Source organism: Protopterus annectens, chromosome 11.part0 (genome assembly GCF_019279795.1).
Source record: "Protopterus annectens isolate FY-2018-M chromosome 11.part0, PAN1.0, whole genome shotgun sequence".
In the NCBI taxonomy this organism is placed as follows: Eukaryota; Metazoa; Chordata; order Ceratodontiformes; family Protopteridae; genus Protopterus; species Protopterus annectens.
Window position 1 is genome coordinate 218,897,938 of NC_056745.1, and position 25,165 is coordinate 218,923,102.

The following is a 25,165-nucleotide window of genomic DNA, read 5'->3' on the forward strand; positions in this document are numbered from 1 at the left end:
TACTGGTGGCATTTGCTGCAGGGGCAGAGGGAAAGGCTATTTCAAAGCAGACTATTTCCAAATGGATAAGCCATTGTATTCGTTTCTGCTATATGCACCATGGTAAAACTATCCCCAGGGGATCAGATCTCATTCCACCAGGGCTGCATCTACTTCTACAGCCTTTCTCAGAGGTGTTCCTACCAGCGACATTCTAGAAGCTGCTACCTGGCGCTCAGTTCATACATTCACCAAACATTACCATTTACCTTTCTTTAAATCCAGAGCTGGCTTTGCCACTGCTGTCTTGCAGGGCCTTATAGCTGGTCCTAATGCTGTATAAATCTATCTTCCCAACCATAGCTTTGGGAATCTACCCAAATGTAATGACTGCAACAGTGAAACATGAAGAACATAGTACAGTTGTGTACACGTACTATAAATGTAGATGTTAGAGTTTATTCACTGTTGCAGTCCTGGTTACCCTCCCTCCAACCCCCTGTTTTTCTCTTACTATACCTCTACTTTCCTTTACTATGCTAAAAAGCCTTTTTGGAGTATTTGCTTTTGTTTGGAGGTATATTTTTGTGTTTTTTAAATTACTTAAATATTTGGCTTCCCATTTGGGGGGCACCTGACATCTGGGGCAAGAAAAACTGATGTAATGGCGTTGGCTGCATGTTTTATACCCCTGACGACTTGACGTCATGGAAGAAGGGACAGCAACTGACGCAGGACCCAAGACTTTGTTAATCAGGCCGACTGAGGGCAACCTGCCAGCAGATTACCCAAATATAATGACTGCAACAGTGAATACACTTGAACATCTACATTTATGGTAAGTCTACACAACTGTACTATTTCTTGTGCTGCAAAGTTCTGCAGGGGAAGAGAAGTTTAGTGCTGTTTATGTCAAGTCTGTTTGCATTGTTAGTAGCACAACAGGTAGTATACTTGCTTTAGATGCAGAAGGCTGTAGGTTCTACTCCCACAGTATGTAGATAGATTGCTGATATTGTACTGTGTTGTACTTTTAAAGGGGGTGGATGCTGCAGTCCTGAGTATGTCCTCTTTTGTAGAGATACCGAGTAACTTGAACCCGTTGTCAGTTTGTCATCCATTCTCTATTGCAATATTACTAGCTTATCATTTTTTTAATGTAACATAGGAAATTTATTCCCCGAGGGCAACAGGCACTTATAATTTGTAGATGAAACAATGAAATATAAAGTTGTTTGCTACTTCTGCATAGATTGTGCATATTTACTGATACTGGTGGATTGTAGAGGTTTGAGTAGACTTTCATGATGGAAATGTTCTGAACTGGACAGTTTTGTTATTATTGGTTCATGCATTTTGTTTCATTGCTTACTGGAAAAATGTTCAAAACAATACATTTAAAACATGCTCTAACAAGTGTACTGTATTGTACAAGGAATATAATTTAATACAATCAAGACAGTGTATCAAAGAACACTGTATGTTTCATGTGCAAGGGGCCTATGATTTGAAAACAGCCCAAAGGTAATCTTTATCCGCCACTGGCCAGATGCATTTTCTTTGAATGTGGGTTTCAATGCCGTTTCAATGAATATGAGTTTCAAGGACAGAGAAGTTTTAATGCTAAGTCTGTTTTCATTGTGAGAATATATTGCTTTGTTAAGCAGATGTCTTGGTGCTTGTGCTATAAAATGTAAAATAAAAGTTTTAAATGAAATCCAAATAATTATTGTAGAAGTAAAGAAGTATGCATATTACAGTGTTTATGGTAAATAGGATGAAATTGCCAAGTAATGGGACATTGGAATGGCTGCAGGGGGAGAGGGCTATGTATGGGGGGGGGGTCTCCATTTGACCATGATTTTGTGAGGGGGGAAGGGTGGCAAACTCAAAGATAGCCCAGGGCGGCACAAACTCTAGCTACGCCACTGATCAGTAGGCCATGGCAAATGACTTTTGGTGGTCCTAGCAAACTATAATAATCTTTTGCTATGATTAGAATATTGCCTCCCATTAAATGCCGTACTTTTACCACAAAATCCACACACTGCAAGTCACCAAAAACTAAATCTTAAGGTTTATCATCTTCTCCCTTCCCAGTGAACGTCATTGCTGCACATTTCAAAAAAAAAAAAAAATGGTTACCATTTAGTACAGGATCTGGGGCCATATTTTGGTTGTCTGTTCTTCAGTTTGCATTTGAAAGTTAGTATCGCACAATTCCATTGGAGTGGGTGGGGTTACATAATTATGTATGCAAACTTTATGTTAATCATCATACAAATTTCTACCTATTTTTCATGGGCCTTTGTCTAGATTTTTGATGTTTCCAGGTTGAGGGGTATGTCTGGGTGTCAGCAGAACGCCTGTATTATCAGAAGAAAATCTTTCAGAAACTCTGCTCAGTTATTCATTTCTTAGGAGGGTAAAAAGAAGGGACAGCCTGTGTTTAAAGTAGACCATTCCCAAATAATTCTGTCATGCTCTTACCTTTTGTAGTCCCCAATAAGGCAATTATAGGCAGGGTCATGGCTCACTCTACCAGGGCTCTGACTTAATCTGTGCCTTTTTAGAAAGGGTTGTATTCCACAAACTAAATTCTATCACCCAGTCTAAAGCAGGCTTTACTAAGACCATTCTCCAGGGGGCTGTTTGACCCTCAGCTTTCCTCCTCTTTGGGTATGTTAGTCTACCCATATAGCTAAGGCTACTACAGCAGTGATCAAATGATGAACATAGTACAGTTGCATAAGTAAACATACCATGACAGTAGATGTTTGAATGATAACCGCTGCAGTAGCTGTTCCCTCCTTCCGTCCTCATTTTTGTGTGTGTTTTTTTTGTAAGGTGAGAACTTTCATTTTTAGTTTCCTAGCACTGACCTTTTCATGGCTCTAACTTCCTTCTCCCATCAGACATGAAAGCTCTGAAGGACTTTGTGCCCAAACCATTCTTTTTGGTTAACAGTTTGGGCATGTGGAAGGTGCCATTAAGCTATGGAAGATGGCCATCCGTTGTATCCTAAGCTGGATATAACCCATACACAGTGATTATTTGAGCATCTACTATTGTAGTAAGTTTACTTGTACTACTATACTTTCTTTTAGAATTTGATTCCAGAGATCAACAGTGGACATGCAACCTATTTCATATTCAATTAAATCCATGCCTTTTTTTTTTTATTAGTTACTAGAATTACTCCTACCTTTTCTGTACTTCCTCAGCTTAGTCCATCTGCTCAGCTTTTATTTTTATTATATTAGCCTTCTCTTTTCAATCCTTCACCATGGTCCCATTCACACTCTTCATTCTGTCTTCATAGTCCTAGAGCATTCATCCATCATTCTTTCTTCATTGACCTTGTGTATATGTTTTCCTCCATTCTACTTCGCTTACCCCTAATGAGTCTCTGAAATTAGATACAAGGTTGTCTATGTTCATCTGATTCAACATATTGGTTGCCAGATCCAATGGGACTCAACCTCAGCACCAACTTGGAAGCTTATATGGTACCAAGGCTCTGACTCATTCCTTACCCATAATTCCCCGCACTCCACTCCTTTCCCTCAAGTCTTGCTGCCTGAAGCTGTTTAGACATGTGTATGAAGGCTCTTTTTTGGATTTCAATATCCTTTTCTTTTGAGTTGCAACCCCCCCCCCCCCACACTGAGAGCATTGCTCTCTAATGTATACCTTTGTAGAATAGTTAATAGTGTGTTTTTTATAGGCTTTATAGTAAGTTATTAATAACATTAATTATTGTTATAGGATTAGTAGTTTTTGGTGTGCTATTTCTAATTGTAATTCCTGTATTTGTAGCATAAGGAGTTTTCTGTGTGCTTTCACGTTATAGCTAGTGTGTTAGGGATTGTAATAGTTATCCATAGCTCAATAGCAGAGTTCCAAAGCTTTAAAAAATGCGTTCAGTGTGGGGACAAGTTGTGCTTGCCAGATCCACACCTAAAGTGTGTTTTTACTGTTTGGGTGCTGCTCATTTAGAGGTAGACTGCCAGTCACATAAAGGCTTTAGTTCAAGGGCTTTACAAACCCGGAGGGAAAACTAATTGTTAAGCGTTTAATTCCCCACAGACAGGGGCATCCTTTTCAGTGGTATTTTTATCTGCATCACCAGTGAAGAAAGCTGACAAGGTTAAATTAAAGGATCAGCGAAAGGAGAAAGATACCTCTGAATCCAACAAAGAAACAATGAAGTCTTCTGAGGGAAAAGTTATTTCCCCAAAAAGGTCACCAGATCCAACAGTTTCAGTCAGTCTCGAGCCTAAAACAGCATGTACATTGGAGCCCAACAGCCTCTCACCACAAATCTCTCTCTCTCTTAATACCTGTTTTTCATTGGAACTGATAAGTCCATGACTGCACTCCCTGATTCTGCAGGAATAGCACTATTCCTGTCCACCTTTGGTGGCTTCATCCACTAGGTCATCCCAGAGCATTACAGAACAAGATATCAGTAGGATGATGCAGAAGTTCCTCAAGATGTAGATTCACCTTGGAGCTCTCTCTCAGTGCCATCCCCTGTGAGGATACAGAGTATCAGCCCAACTACCTGCCTGTCATTTTTCCAGTACCCGTTTGTCCCATCTTAACACCAGTTTCCTTGGTTCCTGCTTGTACTGAGGTGTCTGCATCAGTGTCAGCAGTCTGTCACTTTGACTCCAGCTACTTCCTTTCCCCTTTTGACTCTGAGGTTGTCTGTTCGAGAAAGGATTTGGAGCTGAAGCGTTAGTGCAGAGACCCGAGGGGATGGGTCAACACAGAGAGTTTTGAAACCTTTCCTACCCCTCAGTGCATAAGTGCTCAACATCTCGGATCAGAGGTCAACTTCTGGGTGGAGGCAAGTCGGTGCTGAGAAATCTGTTTCATCCTTGGATGAGACCAGGTTCTTGGAGCCGATTGCAGCTTCAGCCTTCAAGACTCTTTATAGGGCCCCTGAACTTGCCTAGGGAAAGGGCACCTTCAGATAGTTTGGTACAAATCAAACCACATCAGGATTTGGTTTCTTCTTCTTCTTCTCCTTCTTCCCATCATCCTGTTAGACAGGGATAGTCAAAACCATACGTGGTACAGCCTGTCTGCTATGTCCTCTCCCAGTCTGATTCCAAACCCTCTTATTCCCCACCAGAGTTGGTTCATAGGAAACATCTAATCAGAAGTACATAGACTCAACCCCCAGAGTCTGTCACAGAAGACACAGATTTTAGATGAAGGTGAAGGCCCCCCCCACCCCCAATCCCTTCTGAAGACATCTCCTTTGGCAAAATCCTAGAATTGATAAAGCAAAGAGGGGGGAAGGTCCTCCCAAGATCCTTCTCCTCATGAGTCTGTATTCTTGGAGACTTTTTGTTCCAACCCATCTTTGTCATGGGTGGTATCACTAATTGACCGTTTTGTTGACCTCATGGCAAAATGGGCATAGAAGGATCCTGATGTGGTGGAATCTATCCCAAAAACAGAGGATTCTGCAAATCCCTAAAGACTGAAAGCACTGGAGCAAAGATCTCCAGTAGATGCAATGGTGGTAGTAGCAGGCACAAGGAAAGAACTTTCAGAAGAAAGCTCCCCTGTTCATCCCTCTAACAGGGAGTCCAGGGCAATGGACAGATTTGGGACACAGACTTGTACCTCAGCGACCTTTGCTCTTAGATGCTGAATTACCTGGCCCATGTGGTAAGGTTTTAAAGAGAGTTAATTAAGGAACACTCTGTAAATCACTCTCTGGTAACATGCCTGTGGATGTCCAAAAGATTGCAGAGTCCCAGCTGGCCACCCTTCAATCGACTTTTAATATTACCATATGTCTGTTATCTAATGCAGCCGATGGCACTGCCGGAGCAGCAGGTACCAGCATCGCTATGTGCCGTCATGCCTGGATACGTCTTTGTGACTTTGTGGAAAGTTTCAAGATGTACTTTATTAATGCCTAGTATGATGGTTAAACACTCTTTGGAGCCAAAGTCAGACATGCTAACCAAGAGTCAGCAAGATGGTTAAAAAGATGTGGTTTCAGAAATCACAGGGTCTTTACTATGACTCTCCCAGTGATAGGCCTTCTCATTTCAGTGGATAAGGTAATGCCAGTGGATATCACTCGAGGAGCAGAGGTGGACCGCATGATTGGGGCTTTCATAGTCCCTTTTCCAACGAGCCTTTTCAGTGTCCCTGAAAGGTTGCCTGACTGCTGTACTCTGGAAGCAGCCGAGGGGTGTTTATCTCTACACCAGCAAGCCTGGTAAAACATTCCAACAGATTTTTGGGTGTTAAAGATTACATTCTGAGGTTATTGCAGTCCATTTTTCCTTCAACCTCAGAAAAAGAGAAAGATCACTGAATGGTTCCACCCACTCACCAGGAGGTAGCAGCCATATAAATATCTAAGCTGCTAGAAAAAGAGCCATCCATATGGTCCCCTGAGACCAATTAGAGTCCAAAGTCTATTCAGGATTCTTTTTAGTGCCAAAAAAGACAGAGGACCTAAGATAAATTTTGAATCTAAGTCATCTCAATCAATTTGTAAAGCAGTTGAAATTCAAGATGGTTGTGGTTCAGTCCATTCTACTTCGGTTGAGGAAGGATGATTGGATGTGTACTGTAGATCTTCAAGGACTCTTAATGTCATATAAAAGTAGAGAGATTTTTCCACTTCCAGCTGCGAGCGAATCATTATCATTTCAGAGTCCTGCCTTTCGGTCACACTACAGCCTTCAGAGTGTTCACCAAGATAACAGCAGTGGTAGCAGCACACCTGTGACTGCTAGTGATCCAAGTTTTCCCCATCTGGAAAATTCACTCCTAACTGCTACCTCAGAGCATCTTTTCAAATTCCATCTGAATGTGGTGCTCCAACTGTTACTGGATTTAAAGGTTGCAATAAACCTCCCAAAATGTCAACTACAACCTACACAACAAATATAATTTTTATTGAATGTCATTTCAATGCACCTTTGAAGATTGTCATCCTCCCACAACACAGAATCTGTTCACTCTGTGTAGTGGTGACACAAGTTCTTCTTCACCTGTACCCCCTCAGCAAGGTTTATACTCCCTGTTCTAGGACTTGTAGCCTCTTCCATTCTGATGGTTCCTGTGGCCCAATACTACATGAGAGTACTTCAGTGGACCCTAGCGGTTCATTGGTCTTGATGCAAGGATACTGCACTTAAAGTCCAGTAACCAAAAGCTCAAAAGGAGTGAAAAGAGCAGGTAAATCAGCAAGTAATGTTTAATTCACCAATGTCGCAGTACAAAAGTAAATAAAATAAAACAATAATTAAGAGCATTCATCTCACTCGGGGGCTTCATCAGAATGCCATAATAATGTTTTCACTACCTTTTACACCATCAGCATCTCTCTTGGTTAAGACAATTCGGGGTTTATTGTATTAATATTCTGTATTAATATTCTATTAATTTATTGTATTACGTTTCTTAATTGTATTAACTGTGAGAGATACCGATGGTATAAAAGGTAGTGGAAACGTCATTTTGGCATTCTGATGAAGTCCCCGAGTGGGACGAAAATGCTTAATTATTGTTTTGTTTTTGTACTGTAACACTGGTGAATTAAACATTACTTGTTGATTTGCCTGTTCTTTTCACTCTTTTTGAGCTAGTGGTTCAATGGTCCCAAAATGTTCATCCTGTACATCCCAAGATATGGATCACACAAACCTGCAAACAGTATGTGGCATGGTGGATAACATCTGTTTTGGTTGTTGAAGGATGGCACATCTAGAAACCCAAGCAGCAGTAGTAACCATGGGATATTTCTGCTAGGGTGGGCATTTCAAAAGGAGGATAATCCAAGGTACCTGCTCACAAACAGATGCCAACCTTCACATAAATGTCTTGGATGTGAGGGCACTCCTCCTAGCACTGCAGGCCTTTAGGATGCCCTCCTCATGGATGTGATCTCCATACAGACAGTCAACATGGTGGCAGTATGGTACATCAACAAACAAGGAGAAAACCCACTCTTTATCCCTTTTGTTGGGAGGTCATGAGAGTTTGGTATTGGGTAATGTCTTTCCAATGCTTTCTCCTAGAAATGCATATCTTGGGGTCAACCAGTGTGCTAGCAGACAAGTTGAGCAGGGTCATGGTAGCTCTTCATGAGTGGTCTCTCAAGTTAACCATTACAACAATGATTTTCACCCGTTGGGGCCAACCATGCTGTGACCCCTTTGCCTCCTGCCTCAACAAGTACAGCAGTTACTTTGCCCTGATCCCTCCACAAGGTCAGTCATTAAGGGATGCTGTAGTCCACAGTTGGCCTCCAGGTGTCCTTTATGCATTCCTGTCTATTTCCCTAATGTACAGATTTATTCAAAAGCCAAGACAGTGCAATGCCAAGGTGATGCTCATTGCCCTTTTTCTGGCCCAGCCAAACGTTGTTCCCCTTCCTATGGCCTGTACTTCAGCATCCCCCAGGGATGTTAGATCATTATCCAGATCTTCTGCCTTACTCATCTAGACTGCCTCTTCCGGACCAGAAGTCCGAAAACTAACTGTGTCATTTCTCCAGTTTTAACAATAGCCAAAAATGCCAGGCTCCCCACAGCAGCCATCAGAATTATTTCAGCTTCTCAGAAGCCATCTACAAATAAGACGTACCAAACCAAGTCGCAAAGATTTTCATATTAGGCTGCGTCTAAAGGAATAGATCTTTTCTCTGCCCCCATTCCATCTATTTTAGAATTTCTAGCAGATCTCTTTGATAGAGACTCTAGTTATTCTACTGTCAAAGTACAAATGGCAGCAATATTGAATTTTCACACTGGTTACAATGATTCTTCCTTGCCATCCTTAAAAGTTACTAAAACCATTCTGAGGGGAAACTTTCTTTTACGTCCACCAATCGGAGATCCAGTTCCTCCATGGGACATTACTGTCATGCTGCAAGCTTTGACTCTGAGCCTGCAGCCACTGTAGACCTTAAAGTTCTCTCCTGGTAGACAGTTTTTCTAAAAGCAATTACTTCATCTAGAATAATTTCAGAATTACAGGCACTTTCTTGTAAGACTCCTTATTTGATTTTCCACAAAGACAGAGTATCTCTCAGAACCAATCCATCCTTTTCTCCCTAAGGTGGCATCTGAAGCAAAGTTGAATCAATCCTTAGAGCTAGCAGTATTTTTTCCACAATTCTTAAACAAGGATGAATATATTTTGCATATGCTAGACATTCATCATCAATGCATGTTTTACATCCAAGAAACAATTTTGAGACTCTGATCAGTTGTTTGTTGCCTTCTGAAAACAGAGATTGGGAAAGGCGGTGTCTAAAGTGACACTTTCACAGTGGTTATCATATTGCATTTCTTTTGTCTGTAATAAGAATTTGATATTGCTATCCAATCCAAAAACTCACTCAACTAGAGCAGTAGCTACCTGAGCTGCCTTTGTAAAGAGGAGGCCCATTGAGGATATTTGTTCAGTAGCAACTTGGTCAGCATTTCATACCTTTCTCATCATAAGTTGGACATACAGTCCAGATCACATTCCTCTTTTGGTTCCACCATACTCAGGAATACTCTTCCTTGATATCACCCAGAAAGACACATTGGGAATCTTTTCCATACATTGAATCTGATGAAAATAGAAAACATTGGCTATAAAAGTTATGTACTCACCATAATAGATCCATGTTGTCTGATTTTCATCCGGTTCAACCGCCCTCCCTCTTACTCCTTACCAAATTGAAACCTATAGTTTTGATATGACTGAGTCGCATACAGTTTACACCCTGTCATTGTGCACTTTGTTGGTTGTTACTGTTTATCTTCTTTATTGGTTCCGTGAAATGTATTCTGTTTTCTGTATTAGAGAAACTGGTGTACTTACAAGGGCAAGCTCAATCTGAGGGAAAGGAGTGGTTTGCAGGGAATTATAGGTAAGGGAGAAGTCAGAGCTCTGGTATTGTAAAAGCTTCCAATTTGGTAATGCAGTCAGATCTCATCGTCATTCATACCCTTGGTTCTCATTATAAGTTATACATACAGTCTGGATCACGTTCCTCTTTTGGTTCCATGTAAATCAGACAACATGGATGTTATGGTAAGTACATAACTTTTATTTACAGTACTTCACGGTGTTACAGGATTGTCCCAAAATGGTTATTTGTATTGATGAAAATATTTCTCATTTAAAAAAATCATCTCTTCTTGCAGTAATAAATATTGACATGACTCTAGTATGCAGATATGGATGATTGGATGGGAAACCTCAAATTCACGCAGGGAGTTTCACCTGTGTCCCTCTTGGACAGGGGCAGTAGTTGTGGACTAAGCTCTATTTAATACCTTGATATTCTTGGGAACAGGGGGTTGTACTTGGCTAGACTTGTAAGGGCCTTAGGGCCATTAGCCTAGTAACCTTCTATGATTTTATAATATAGCAGCTTATATTGTCAAAGTCATCATCAGCTGTTTTAATACTAAAATCCTTAACAGTAGATGTCAGCCACTTTTCAGAGTCTCAGTGGAAATATACAGCCTTCGATCATATGAGATTACAGCAGCTAAAAAGCATTGCTCACATGTCCTCCACATTGCAAGCAAAACTAATTATATTTTGTCCTGCAGTAATAGCACCATCAGAGCACCCCCACCCCCACTATATCCATTCAGACTAACAATGATGACAAATATCTTGCAGTAACAAAATAAAATAAAATAATTGAGAGCTTCATTGTTGGAGGAACAAGTCTCTGTGACAGTCAAAAAGCAAGCACCTCTAGTACCAGGCTGTTAACCTTATTGTTCATTGGGCTGCTTTTGGACACATACTATACTCTGGGTAAATAGCAGAGTTCATGCCTAAACTTAAGTAAATCTACAATAAATCTGCTTAACTTATTTTGTAATTCTGCTCAGAGAATCCTTCATTTCAGTTTATGAATATCACTTATCTGCCTTTACTTTAGTCATAAACTGATTATCCCTTAACAATTTATGCCTATTTCTCTTCGTACATCACTTCACATGTCCACATTATTGAATGGTTTATTCCTACTAGAAACCTAAGACCAGCCTGTGGCCATTATGTAAAAAAAAAAAAACTAGAAACTGTAATTCCTTTGGAGTTGCTCTGTTTGTAAAGTTTGGTAGGCATGCCCACACCAACTTTCTCTCTCATTTAAATGCTTTAGCACTCCGAGAACATTTTAGAAAGCACATTATTCTTTATTTTGACAGTGAAAATGTGCATGTACAAAGGCATTGCTTAAATTATAGCAATGTTGTCATTGATCGTATTATTGTTCTTGTTCCGAGTTAAACCCAGATACTCATTAGTAAGCTGACACAACTTAGAGCCTGTCTTTTCATTAAATTATCTTCAGAAGTCAGATAATGTTTCAAGGAGAATCAGGCTAATAACTTGTACAAATGCTAAAGACAGGGTGTGGTGCATAATATTTTGCAAGCTGTATTGCAGAACCAGTACACAATTTACATTAAGTATGCTTATAGCTGCATTAACACTGATTTTAAAAAGCTACCAAACCACATTTGTTGAACAGGTAAGCCCGCTATCATTTGTGGAAATTCAAGAAATGCTGTCTGGCTAAGTGGCTTGTTCACAGTCTTTGTGGTTTTGTGATCGGAGACTGATGGAATCAGACTGAGGACTAAGATTAATTTCATTAGCTTGTAGTTTTTAACTGGCTGTACTCCTGTAAGTTATAGAAAAAAAATGTCTGTACTGCTTAGCTGGAGGGTTATAGTGCACTAAAGAACAACGCTCTGTGTTTCAGTTTTGCAGACAATTTGTAAATATTCTTTCGGTTTACAGGCAGAACCAGACAAGGAAGAGGCAGATTATCCTCTTGGGTCAAAGGCTCCCATCTGGATTCCAGACACTCGTGCCACCATGTGTATGATCTGCACCTGTGAATTTACTCTGACGTGGAGGAGACATCACTGCAGAGCATGTGGCAAGGTGAGTTAAATTAAGCTTTCTGTTTTTTCTGGTTGCCTTTTTTTTCTTTTTTGGAAATGTGTTGTTTCAGATTACTTTAAACTGTTCTGACTTGTCTGAAGACCTGTTATACTGCGTTCAATAGGAGACTGCCATTGGATGGTTGTGTTACTTTATGCGAAATAAAAAAATCTTCCTTGATAAGGAGTATCTGATAACTAAGAGCAAAGTGATAACTGTATATTTACAGGAGGGCACAGTTAAATACACCAGTGAAAAGTAATGACCAGATATAAGGCAACATAAATTCTCCCCACTTTTAATTGATTCCAGATACCATTTTGGGGAGTGTTATGTATTTATATATGTAGAGAGTGCAGGACAGCAAAGGTTTAACCACTGTTCTATTCCAGTACAAGCATGATGTTTTTCTTTGTCAGTCCATGTGTTGGCATGTAGAAAAAAATAGCTTATTTTTAAATGGGAGTCATATTATTGAAAACTTTTGTGTTATAAACTTCAACAGTTTTTAATGATTTGAACTGAATCTTAGGTACTTACATATTATAGCAACCATATTTTCACGCTAACGATATTCACTTGTGTTTTCCTTAAAAAAAACGGAATTAACGGTATTAAAACTAAATAATGTCTTTTCTATAATATTTTTTATTTATAGTACTATTTAAACTTGAAAACACAGAGAAAAGAACATTTTAAAATTGCTTGACCCTTTTTTTACCGCTATTTACACATGTCAGTAATGTATCTGTGTATGTGTTCCATTTCTCGTGCTATACAAAAGTTGTCAAAGCTCTAGTCAACAGATTATTGAAAAGGCATATAGTTATTAACCGTCTAAGTAGATTGCTGTAGTCATATATTTGTTAAAAATGCGATTGTGGGATTTACCTAAGACAGATAAGGAGGCAATTCAGTTATTTCAACAGTATGGAATTATACACAGTTTTAAGGAATGCATTTCAGGACATGAAATGAAATTATACTATGGAAAACAAATATTTTGGAAATGCAACTCTGCTAAATGCTACCAGCATATAGGAGTTCGGGAAGGTAACTTTTTTGAAGGAAGTAGAATTTCTTTTATAACTGCTGTTCATTTTATATACTGTTGATGTAAGCAGTTAACTAGCATTAATTTCTGTCATGAAGAATTGGATATGGCTGACAAAACAGTTATCGACTGGAGTAATTATTTAAGGGATGTATGTACCATGGAGTTGGAAAAACAAAAGATCGGACGGCCAGGGCATATAGTGGAAATCGACGAAAGTTTATTTACTTGGCGGAAAAATAACAGTGGTCGTATCCTATCTCAACAGTGGATTTTTGGATGGATCTGTAGGGAAACGAAAGAAACTTTTGTAGTAAAAGTGCCTGATAGAAGTGTCTCTACATTGTTTGACCAAATACAAAAAAACATCAAAGAAGGCAGCATTGTATACTCAGACTCCTGGAAAGCATACCAAACAAAACAACTAGGAAAAGCTGGCTTCAGCCATGACAAAGTTAATCACAGCTACAATTTTGTTGATCCGGATACTAGAGTGCATACACAACATATAGAAAGAATGTGGGGCTCAGTAAAGTGGAGAAACAAGAAACAACGAGGAACTGCACGTCACCATCTACATTCCTATCTTGTTGAATATATGTGGCGTGAAACACAACTATCAAATTCAAAAGACTGCTTTGAAGAACTATTAAAAGCCATCGCTAACAACTTTCCTCCACAGAAAAACAGAAAATCCATACCAACAAGTACCACAGCAATTAACCAACCAAGTACTTCTAAGCTCTCAATAGTAAAAAACAAAACAACACCCAGTGAACAATCCACATCTTCAGAACTATCTACACTGACAACCAATATAACAGCAACTGAAGAATCCACAATTAACAATATTAAACAGTAGAGCCCTAACAGCTATGAAAATTAATGACATTCGAATATACACTACAACGAAGAAAGAAGCAAAGCTGTAATCTGAATTTACCTATATTACATTGCATATGTACCATTCAATGAATACAGTTTAACCATTAAATACTTTTCCTCAATCACTTACCACGTCTCCATTTTCTTCTTTTTTTAATGAAAACATTTAAGTAATCCAAGAATTGAATAAACGAAAATACAGCTGAAAAATAAATCTCCACATGTGTAACACATCCAACGATAAATCCCAAACCAAAAGCTCCTTCGATTGCTCCAACAATAGCTCCAAAAGTCCTTTTCAACCAAAGTTCCAACGATAGCTCCCAAAGTCCAAAAACACCATTGAATGCCCCAATGATATATCCAAAAATCCTTTCCAAACAAACGAAGTTCCAATGATAATTTTCAAACTCCTTCGATAGCTCCAAAACGAACACCACCTTCCAACGATACCTCCAAAATGAAAAGCACCTTTAATGATCCCCAAGTCCTTCGATAACTCCCATAAGAACACCTTCCAACGATAGCTCTCAAATCTCAAAAATCCTTTGATAACTCTTATATGACCAGCACCTTCCGATGACAGCTCTCAAATGAAAAGCACCTTCAAAAGATCACGTATAAATACACGTACCAAGTTGCTACCAACGTAATGCTCAACATCTTTTCAACACACTACGCACCTGTCCAAAAATTGTACCCATAAAACATTAAAAAATCCCCCACCAGTATCCCAGCATACTTTTAAACAGGTCACCCTTCCCTATTACACTACATTTTCTAAAATTCAAACAAATGGTGGAATGTACGCTACATTGCAAAATCTGGTTGCGATAATATGCAAATACCGAATCTTAAAATAGGCTTGTTTATTTTTTTCAGATGATTCGGCATGTCTGTATAATACACACACTCGCTCCACTTCCAGTAGCATGTTTTCACATCTATAATTTGCATGGTTATAATGTAGTTCTGCTACCTAATTAGAGGTCTGATTTCTTATTTTCTAGTTGTCAGGGTAATTGTTCTTGTACAACTATAAAGGATACCAGAGAATCGGTTTTGGCAAATTGGCTCAAAGCATGCATTTGTTCATAGCTTTTGTTAAGTGAGTCTACAAAGACTATATTGACAACTTGGTCTAAAGTATTTGAAACTGTTACACTATAGTTTTAAATATTGGAAAAAGTGTACCAGCTGCACCTGTATATGTTTTGTGCAACATATCTACTTCTGCCTTGACTGACATGAAAGCCAAATGTTTCTGTGTCATGATAATACACTGCATAGTGATAAATGGCATTGGTTCTAAGACAGTACATTTAATAACATGTGAACTGCTGTTCTTACTGAGGCTGATCAGGGAGTTCATTGTGCAACAGCTGGACTTTCTGTTTTCATTAAAAAATACTGCCATCAGTGTTACAGGAATGGACAAATCTGATACTTGTTTTTGGTGAACAGTACAGTAGCAGTAGCCACAGTACTAATAGTCAGTGTTGTTATTCATTTGTGTCTGCAGTCCTTGCTAGCATAATATTAACGCATTATATACCTTCTTGTTTAAAATAAACAGTTCTGGTTTTCAGCAATGCACAGTATACAACGTGTAAGTACCAAATAGTAAAGAAGCAATAAAGGAGTAATTTGAAATAGGTTAATCAACTTTAACTCATTAATTGTACCAACTGTCTGTGCAACTGCCAGTAGGAGATCAGTGAATATTAGAGAACGCAACCATAAATAAAAATTGTCTCTCTAAATGCCAAAATCTTGATTGAAGCTAACATTCAATGTGCATCCCTATTAATTGTGAGCCTGCACAATTCCATGTCGCAGGAGTAGCAGAGGTACTGTCTTGTATGATCAAGTTCATAGGTAGGTACTAGACTATCAGCCCTAGGGCCTATACAAGCCTAGCAAAAATGGTAGCCTGTCTTTCGCCACCCAAGAAAATTATTTTCCTGTGCCGCTGTCAAACAGAGCCACAGAGGTGATCCCCAGGGTGAATTTCCTATTTTCTATCCAGTCAAGGTTTTTCTCGAGTGCTAATGAGGAACTTTGTTTGGTATAGATAGGTAGTTTGTTCCAGAGTATGGGAAGTCTCTGGGACAGGAATCTATCCCTCCAGTATGTTCTGTTTATTGTGGTGACAAGGTTTAGGTCGCTAGAGCGTGTAGCTTGGAGGGATTGGGATTTCTTTAAGTGGAGCATGTCCAACAGCTCTGGGTTTGACATAGCTTTGTATGTTAGGCAGAGATCGCCTCTGATTAGGCAATATGCGACGGAGTAAATCTGGAGTTTTTTGAGACTTTCTGTGAAGGGCATCTGTTTGAGGCCAGTAATCCTCTTAGTAAGGTATTTCTGTGGCCTTTCCAGTTGTTGTAGATGTCTTGTGCGGTACATACCGAAAGGGGCATTGTACTCTACAATGGGTCTAATGACTGAGTAGAGGGGGAACAATGACCTCTTTTTTTCCCTGGATGAGAAGCCTTTTGTGATGGTGTGCCACGTAGAAGGATTTCCTGACTACTGTGGCAATGTGATTATCAAAGTAGAGTCTACTGTCCACCTGTGTCCCAAGGTCTCTTATCACACGTTCGGTGTTAAGTAGACTACCACCAATGTGGTAGCTCATGGGTACAGAGTTTTTACCAAAGGGGATGACAGTGCACTTTTTGGCATTGAGCTTGAGGCCATGGCTTTGACACCATGCATCTGTCTCAGTGAGGCCCTTTTGTAGGATGTCCACATCGTTAGGAGTTTCGATTATGGCTCCTAGTTTGCAGTCATCTGTGAACTTTGTTAGCCAAATACCACCTGTGTTAGCCTGTACTTCAGAGAAGTAGATACCAAACAGGAGAGGACCTAGGACTGAACCTTGTGGTACTCCACTTGTCACTGGTCTGAAGTCGGATTTGGAGTCTGCTACTTTCACAGTGTGGGTTCTGTCAGTGAACCAGTTGGCAACCCATCTTGTGACATGGGGATTTATACCTAATTTAGTGAGTTTATCTATAATTCCAGAGTGGGGAGTGGTGTCAAAAGCCTTGGCGAGATCTAGATAGGCTGCGTGAACCACCTTACCCTCTTCTACGGCTTTGGTGACTGCTTCAAAGAAGTCTATCAGGTTTAGGAGACATGATCTGCCTTTTACAAACCCGAACTGGGTGGAGTCCAGAGTTTGGAGATTACCAGTGTCTTTGTTTATAAGTTTCATGAGTATACATACCATGGCCTTGCAGACCAAGCTTATCAAGCTAATGGGGCGGTAGTTCCCGGGGTCTGTGGTGGCTCCCCCTTTGTGGAGTGGGATAACTGTTGCTGTGCACCTTTCAGTGGGCACAAAGCCTGAGGGGAGGCTATGATTGAACATTGTACTTAGTGGGGTACCAGTTCATGTTGTAGTTCGTGTAGAATGCAGCCTGGAATGTTGTCAGGTCCCATGGATGCTGTGTTCTTGGCTTTGGAGAGTGCGTTTTTTACCTGTGCAGTCGTGATTACAGGAACTTTGAATTCCGGTATAGAGATAGGCCCTTTTGGGGGTGAGAGGGGGGTAAAGTTAGCAATGAACCTATCTGCCAGGATGTTGGCAACATCAGTTGGTTCTGTATATTTAGTGCCATTATGCTGCAACTCAGAGCAGATATGAGTGTTGCCATTGAGATTCTTGACTTATCTATAGAATGCTTTGTGGTTGTCTTTAGAATCAGTGGCGATTTTGTTTTTGTAACTAGCTTTGGAGGATTTTATGAGGGATCTCAGCTTCTTACTGAGGCTGATCAGGGAGTTCCTCCAATCATGGGATTTTACTCTTTTTTGCAACAGTTTCTTTCTTCTGTTGTAGAGTTTGTTTATGGCAGGGGATCACCAGATTGGCTTCCTTTTTTTGGAGGATAGCATCTTGGTTCGGTTAGGGATAGCACGATCCATGCACTCGTGTAAGTGCTTATAAAGTGCATTTGTGTAGGATTCAGCAGTTGTACCTCTATTGTCCATCTGCATTGGTGTCGTGAAGTTTGCCACTTCTGTCTTAAGAAGCATGAAGTTGGTGTTGGAGAAATATTTTTACAGTGCTTTCCCTAATGGGGGGTGGGGGCAGGATGTGGATGTTTAGGGTGATTAGCTTGTGGTCAGATCTGACCAATGAGGATTTAACCTCTGATGTGGAACACCGGTCGCCTGTGTTGGTAATAACCAGGTCTAGGATACTGCTGCCCCTGGTGGGGGTGTGGATAAGTTTATCTAAGACATTGGAATTTATGAATTCCAGAAAACGTTGAGCAAAAGATTTGGTAAATAGGTTGGTACTAGGCTATTGGCCCTAGGGCCTATACAAGCCTAGCCATAGCAATTCCCTGGATATTTATTCCCACAGTATTTGCTTCCCTGGAACCCTATCTAGCAGGGCGACTGACATGATCCTCGGGGTGAATTTCCTGTCTCCCATCCAATCGTCAAGGCTCCTTTTGAAGAAGGCCAAGGAGGCACTCTGCTTGACATGCATGGGCAGTCTATTCCAGAGTATGGGGAGTCTCTGGGTCAGGAACCTATCCCTCCAGCATGTTTAGTTCATTGTGATGACAAGGTTTAGATCCCTGGAGTGTGTGGCTCTGAGGGATTGGGATTTCCTTAAGTGGAACATGTCCAACAGCTCAGGGTTTGACATGGCCTTGTATGTTAAGCAGAGATCACATCTGAGTAGACGATATGCCACAGAGTATAGCTGGAGTTTTTTTTAGATGGTCAGCATATGGCATTTGCTTTAGGCCTGTGATTCTTTTAGTGAGGTATTTCTGCGGCCTTTCCATCTGTTGCAGATGTCTTGTGAGGTAAATACCAACTGCGCATTATACTCTATAATGGGTCTAATGATGGATGAGTACAGTGGGACAACGACCTTTTTTCTGGATGAAAATCCTTTAGTGATGAGGTGTGCCACATAGAAGGATGTCCTGACTTGTGGCAATGTGGTTATCGAAGGTGAGACCACTGCCCACCTGTGTCCCTAAGTCTCTCATCACACTTTCGATGTTTAGTACTGCCACCTGTGTGGTAATTCATGGGTACATGTTTTTTTCCAAAGGGGATAACTATACATTTCTTGGCATTAAGCTTGAGCCCATGACTCTGGCACCAAGCATCTGTTTCTGTAAGGCCCTTTTGTAGAATATCCACATAGTTTGGGGATTCAATAATGGCTTCCAGTTTGCAGTCATCTGTGAACTTTGTTAGCCAGAGTCCCTTAGTGTTGGCCTGTACTTCAGAGAAGTAGCTGCCAATCAAGAATGGTCTCATGACTGAACCCTGAGTTACTCCACTTGTTACTTGTCTGGAGCTGGATTTGGAGTCGGCTACTTTTACATTCTGGGTTCTGTCAGTAAGCCAGTTGGCAACCAATTGAGTGATGTAGGGATTTATGCCCAGCTTAGTAAGTTTATGTGATTCTAGAGTGGGGGATGGTGTTGAAGGCCTTGGCGAGGTCCAGATAGGCTGTGTGGACTGCCTTACCCTCGTCCACAGCTCTGGAGACTGATTCGAAGAAGTCAATCAGGTTCAGGAGACGAGATCTGCCCTTCACGAACCAAACTGGGTGGGGTCCAGTGTTTGAAGGTTGCCAATGTTTTTGTTTATAAGTTCCATGATAATGCGTTCCATGCCCTTGCAGATCAGGCTCGTCAGATTGATGGGACGGTAGATGTTCTTCGTATTTCACTGTTGCAGTCATTACATTTGGGTTATCTGCTTGCAGGTAGCCCTCAGTCGGCCTGATTATCAAAGTCTTGGGTCCTGCGTCGGTTGCTGTCTCATCTTCCATGACGTCAGGTAATCAGGGGTATAAAGCATGCAGCTGATGCCATTACATCAGTCTTTCTTGCCGTGCAGTGCCAGAAGCAGTTCACAAGTGCTGGTCGGCTGACTCCTGAAATTTTCTTTTTCGAGTTTCAGATATAAAGTCTTCAACTAAGAAGTACCCCATTGGGGATTCTTTTTCTTGCTCTAAACCGATGTCAGTAAAAGTTAACAACTGTATTTCTTGTGGAAAGCAAATACCTCATAAAGATTTTTATTTGTACTGCATTTCTTGCTTAGGCCCAGACCATGACGTACCTCGCTGCCGGTTTTGTGCCTTATTCAAACCTCGAAGTATCAGTTCATTTTTGCATCTAAATATTTTGGTACTCAGTTCAATTATCCAGAAATGTCTTCGGTAAGCCACCCGACTACCGACATTCTGAAAAAGCACAAAGATAAAGACAGAGACAGACTGCATAGGTCCAAAGCTGTCGACGATGCTTCTCCTAAGCTAGTTGCCAGTTTGCCGGTACTCAGTGAGGCTGCTTTCGCAGCCCCTGATACCTGTTACTTCTGATTCGCAAGCGTCTACTGAGACCCATTCGGAGTCTGATATGCCACGAGATGCTTCTTCGACTGTGGAACCTTAGGATGTCTCTACCTTCGATGGGTCCGGAGCTGCTATGCAGGCACCGGCTTCTGAGGGTGTATTCAGGCCTACTGACTTGCATATTAAACCGACACCATCTTCTTCTTCAAGGCCCAAAACTCGACCTATGCCTAGAAAACCGACGCCCAGACCACATGGTCAGGCCCCTATGCCTAAAAAACAAATGATAAGAATGGCTGAAGACCTTATTACTCTAATCAGGGGAAGCCACCCTTCTCCATCTGAGAGACCTAGAACTGATTTTCCTTCTGATCAGGATTCTGAAATTTCTGTTTTCTCTGATGACCAGGAGTTGCCCTTATCTACCTATGAGGATTCCGATGCAGAGGACTCCATTCCCTCTGCTTCCCCTCCAGAGGATTTCTCTTTTGGTGAAACTTTGCTTACACTTAGGAAGCATTTCCGCTGGGAAAGCCAGGATTACTCTGACTCCAAAAAGAGGCTTAGGGAATTCTTACTCCTCCCTCAGCACAGGCCTGTAGCTATCCCTCCTGTACTGGACATTGTAGATGATACCATCTTGGAATCTAGCCTGGCCACTGACACTTTACCTTCGGCTCCCAGAAAACCTGACCAGTATTACAGAGTTACCTGTCTCTCTCAAATTCCTCTTTAAGAATCCTACTGCGGATCTTGAGACCATTTCACAGGGACCCAAAGGCATTAAGGCTACTACTGCCAAAAATCCCTACCCCCTCTGATAGAGATTCCAGGGCCCTGGAAAGATGGGGTAAGAAGGTATACACTTCTGCAACTTTGGCCATTAGGGCCTTAAACTGCCAGTTTCATATGTTTAAGTATCAGCAGCATATTATTGGATTGCTTAAACAGAAAATTATATTGATTCCTGACTGTGCTGAAAATAAAGAATTACAGGATTTAATGCATTCTGCTGAACAAGTAGGAAAACATGCTTTGCAATGTGGTTTTGATTAATTAGAGGCATCTTGCAGGGCTGCTGTCACTGGGTCTGTACTTAGAAGGTATGCTTGGCTTAAGGAGCAATCGTTGCCAGATTATGTTAAAGCTAAATTACTGGATGCTTCCTTAAACCAAGACCCGCCTGTTTGGCAACAAAGCAGAAGAAGTACTTAAAAAGATGGAGGAAAAAGCTAAATCTATGCAAATTGTTAAAGATTTCCTGTAAGTACAGCCTCCCAGATTTAGTAGGCACAGGCCTTCTAAGAACTGGTCCTTTCCTGCCTCTTCCAGGCCATTTCAGTCCAAACCCAGAACCAGCAGACCATCCAGGCTTCAGTCTCAAGGTACTCACAGGCCTAAGAAGTGGGGGGCTCCCACTTCCAAAGCTGGAAGTAGTAGGACACCCCCTATGGTAAACTGTCACAATTACTTAACTTTAAAGCTTCCAAGCCCTGCTCAACTGATTGTTCCTTTAGGGGGAAAGATCGTCATGAATGCAAAAAAACTGGGAATTCATTACCCAAGACAAATGGGTTTTAAATATAGTTTCCCAAGGATACAGATTCCACTTCCACTCCTTACCAACCCCAAATGGTTGGCCAGACCTACCCCCAAATCAGTGGGCGGAGGCTCAAAAGCAGGTTCTCTCTCTTCTAAGCATCAGGGTTATTCAACCAGTCACAGAAGAGGAATGGGGACAAGGTTTTTACTCAAGACTTTTCCTGGTACCCAGAAAAGACCATTGCTGGCGTCCTATCCTGGATCTGTCTATCCTAAACACCTTTTTGGTAATCTCAGAATTCAAAATGCTAACTCTTCCATCAGCTGCTTCCCATGCTAGGCAAAAATGCCTGGTTGGCAACACTGGATTTGAAGGAAGCCTACCTGCACATCCCAATAAGGGAATCTTGCAGAAGATACCTACACTTCAGAGCAGGCTACATGCACTGTCAGTTCTCTGCACTGCCCTTTGGCTTATCTATTGCGCCCAGGGTATTCACAAAGTGCTTAGCTCCAGTCATTGCATTTTGCAGGCAAAGAAATATTCAAATATACCCATACCTGGACGATTGTCTAATTCAGGCAGAAAGCCAGGACATACTATTAAATCATCTGCCATTTGTAAAGACATTACTAACTTCTCTGGGGCACACCATAAATGAAAATAAATCACATCTAGTACCCTGCCATCAAATTGTATTCCTGGGAGCAAGCTTGAATACAACTTCCCAGATGGCCTACCTCATGCCAGAGAAACAAGTTCATTTGACAGCCTACTTCAAACTACTGGCCACAAAGACCCAGCTATCTGCAAGGAAAATACTGCAAGCCCTGGGGTTCATGGCCTCTTGCATTATACTAAGTCCATATGCAAGACTGCATATGAGGAAACTACAGTGGTATCTAAAAAGCCTATGGTGTCAACATTCTCAGGACCTTAGAATCAGTGATTCCTATCATTCCTTGCTTAAAGACAGAGTTCCTTTGGTGGGCAGAGGCCTGCCACCACAACAAAGGACTGCCATTCTTTCTACCCCCTGCCACCCAAACCCTAACAACAGACTCATCAGACTATGCATGGGGGGGCTCACTTGGCAGGGCAGTGCATTCAGGGCAAATGAAACCCGAGTCAAATGCACTTGCATATCAGTCAAAAAGAAATGTTAGCTGTACAGAATGCTCTGACAGCCTTCAAGGACCACATTCTTCCAGAACAATTATTGGTAAAGATGGACAACACCACTGTTATGTGGTGCATAAGCAGGGGGAACCCATTCATACCCTCTCTGCAGACTAGCCATGGCTCTGTGGAACACAGCCTTGAGCTACCGAGTGCACCTACAAGCTCAATTCCTGCCAGGCAAGCTAAATACACTGGCAGACGACCTAAGCAGAAATCTCATGGACCCACACAAATGGAACCTGGAATCAAAGATATTCAACATTTTGTGAAACAAATGGGGGAGCCCAGAGATGGACCTGTTTGCTTCCCCTCAGAACTACCAATTGGACAAATTCTGCACAAGGACTCCCCACAGACAAGCTTGGAAAGTGGATGCCCTGACCCTCACCTGGAAAAACCTATCAGTTTATTCCTTTCCCCCTCTGCCTCTCCTCTCCAAAGTGCTACTAAAGATCAAACAGGACAAGCCAAGGCCAATACTTATTGCACCAGTCTGGCCACAGCAACACTGGTGTACCCCCCTCTTGCCCAGTGTGTCACTTCTGGAACCATGGCACCTGCCTCAGACCCCTGCCCTCCTGTCCCAACAGGAGGGCCAGATTTTGCATCCACAGCTTCAATCCCTGAACCTTGCAGCCTGGCTAATTACATGATCTCTCTGTTACCATCCCTCAGTAAGCAAGTGATGGATGTCATTCGGGAGGCTAGGAGGCCTAGTACTAGAAAATCCTATGCTAAAAAATGGAAAAGATTCTGTTCCTGGAGCCAAACTTAGAGGATGGACACAGCAGCGCCCAATTTACCACACATTCTTCAGTACTTAACTGAGATGCTTCACAAGGGCGTTTCCTTTTCTTCCATCAAAATTCATGCCTCGGCCATTTCAGTCCATTACAATACAGAGCCACCCCTGTTCTCTCATGCACTGCTGAAGCAATTCCTCAGAGGGGCCAAAAACTTAAGACCACCCAGCAGAGCCCCAAATCCAGCCTGCGACCTTAACTTTGTATTGGAAAAGCTCACTCTACCTCCCTTTGAGCCAGCTGCAAATGCAGAGTTGAAATTCCTTTCTTGGAAAACAGCCTTCCTTCTAGCCATCACTTCAGCAAGAAGGGTGTCTAAATTACAGGTCCTCATGGCAGTGGAGCCTTTCATCATCTTTCATGCGGACAGGGTGTCCCTCAGGACCAATCCCTCCTTTATGCCCAAGGTGGTATCCAGTGTGGCCTTTAATCAGTCCACTTTTCTGCCAACCTTCTTTTCTAATCCACAGAACAAAGGGGGACGAATACTGCACTCCTTGGACGTGCACAGACACCTTAGATTTTACTTGGACAGGACTAAGCCTCTCAGGAAATCTGAACAGCTGCTGGTTGCACTTGCTGCAAGGGCAGAGGGGAAGGCCATTTCAAAGCAAACCATTTCTAAGTGTATAGGCCACTGCATTCATTTCTGTTATAAGCACCATGAAAAACCTACCCCACAGGAGATAAGACCACATTCCACCAGGGCTGCATCTACCTCTACAGCCTTTCTCAGAGGTGTCCCTACCAGGGACATCCTAGAAGCTGCTACCTGGAGTTCTGTACATACCTTCACCAAGCATTACCACTTGCCAATTTTTTTCAAAATCCAGAGCTGATTTTGCCACTGCAGTCTTGCAGGGCCTTATAGCTGGTCCTAATGCTATCTAATTGCCTCCTCCCTTCCTTAGCTTTGGGAATCTACCCAAATATCATGACTGCAACAGTGAAACACGAAGAACATAGTACAGTTGTGTACATTTACCATAAATGTAGATGTTCAAGTGTATTCACTGTTGCAGTCCTGGTTACCCTCCCGCCAGCCCCCTGGCTTCTATTGACTGTACCTCTATTCTTGTTAACTATGCTTAAAGCTTTCTGGTGTATTTGCTTTTTGTTGGAGGTGTAACCTTGTATATAATTGCTTCCCATTATGGGGGCACCTGACATCTGGGGCAAGAAAAACTGATGTAATGGCGTCGGCTGCATGCTCTATACCCCTGACTACCTGACGTCATGGAAGATGAGACAGCAACCGACGCAGAACCCAATACTTTGATAATCAGGCCTACTGAGGGCTACCTGCAAGCAGATAACCCAAATGTAATGACTGCAACAGTGAATACACTCAAACATCTACATTTATGGTAAGTGTACACAACTGTAATTTCCCACGATCCAAGTTGGATCCTCCC

At 41.5% G+C, this 25,165-nt stretch overlaps 1 protein-coding gene across 1 annotated transcript in view; it reads left to right on the plus strand.

Annotated features, from left to right (window-relative positions):
* The window catches only part of FGD6 (FYVE, RhoGEF and PH domain containing 6), a 1,320,563-nt gene that overhangs the window by 1,077,867 nt on the left and 217,531 nt on the right, over window positions 1–25,165 (plus strand). The window contains exon 15 of the mRNA XM_044087187.1: window positions 11,791–11,937. Within this exon, the coding sequence (XP_043943122.1) occupies window positions 11,791–11,937 (147 nt within the window). The remainder of the gene's footprint in view (window positions 1–11,790; window positions 11,938–25,165) is intronic.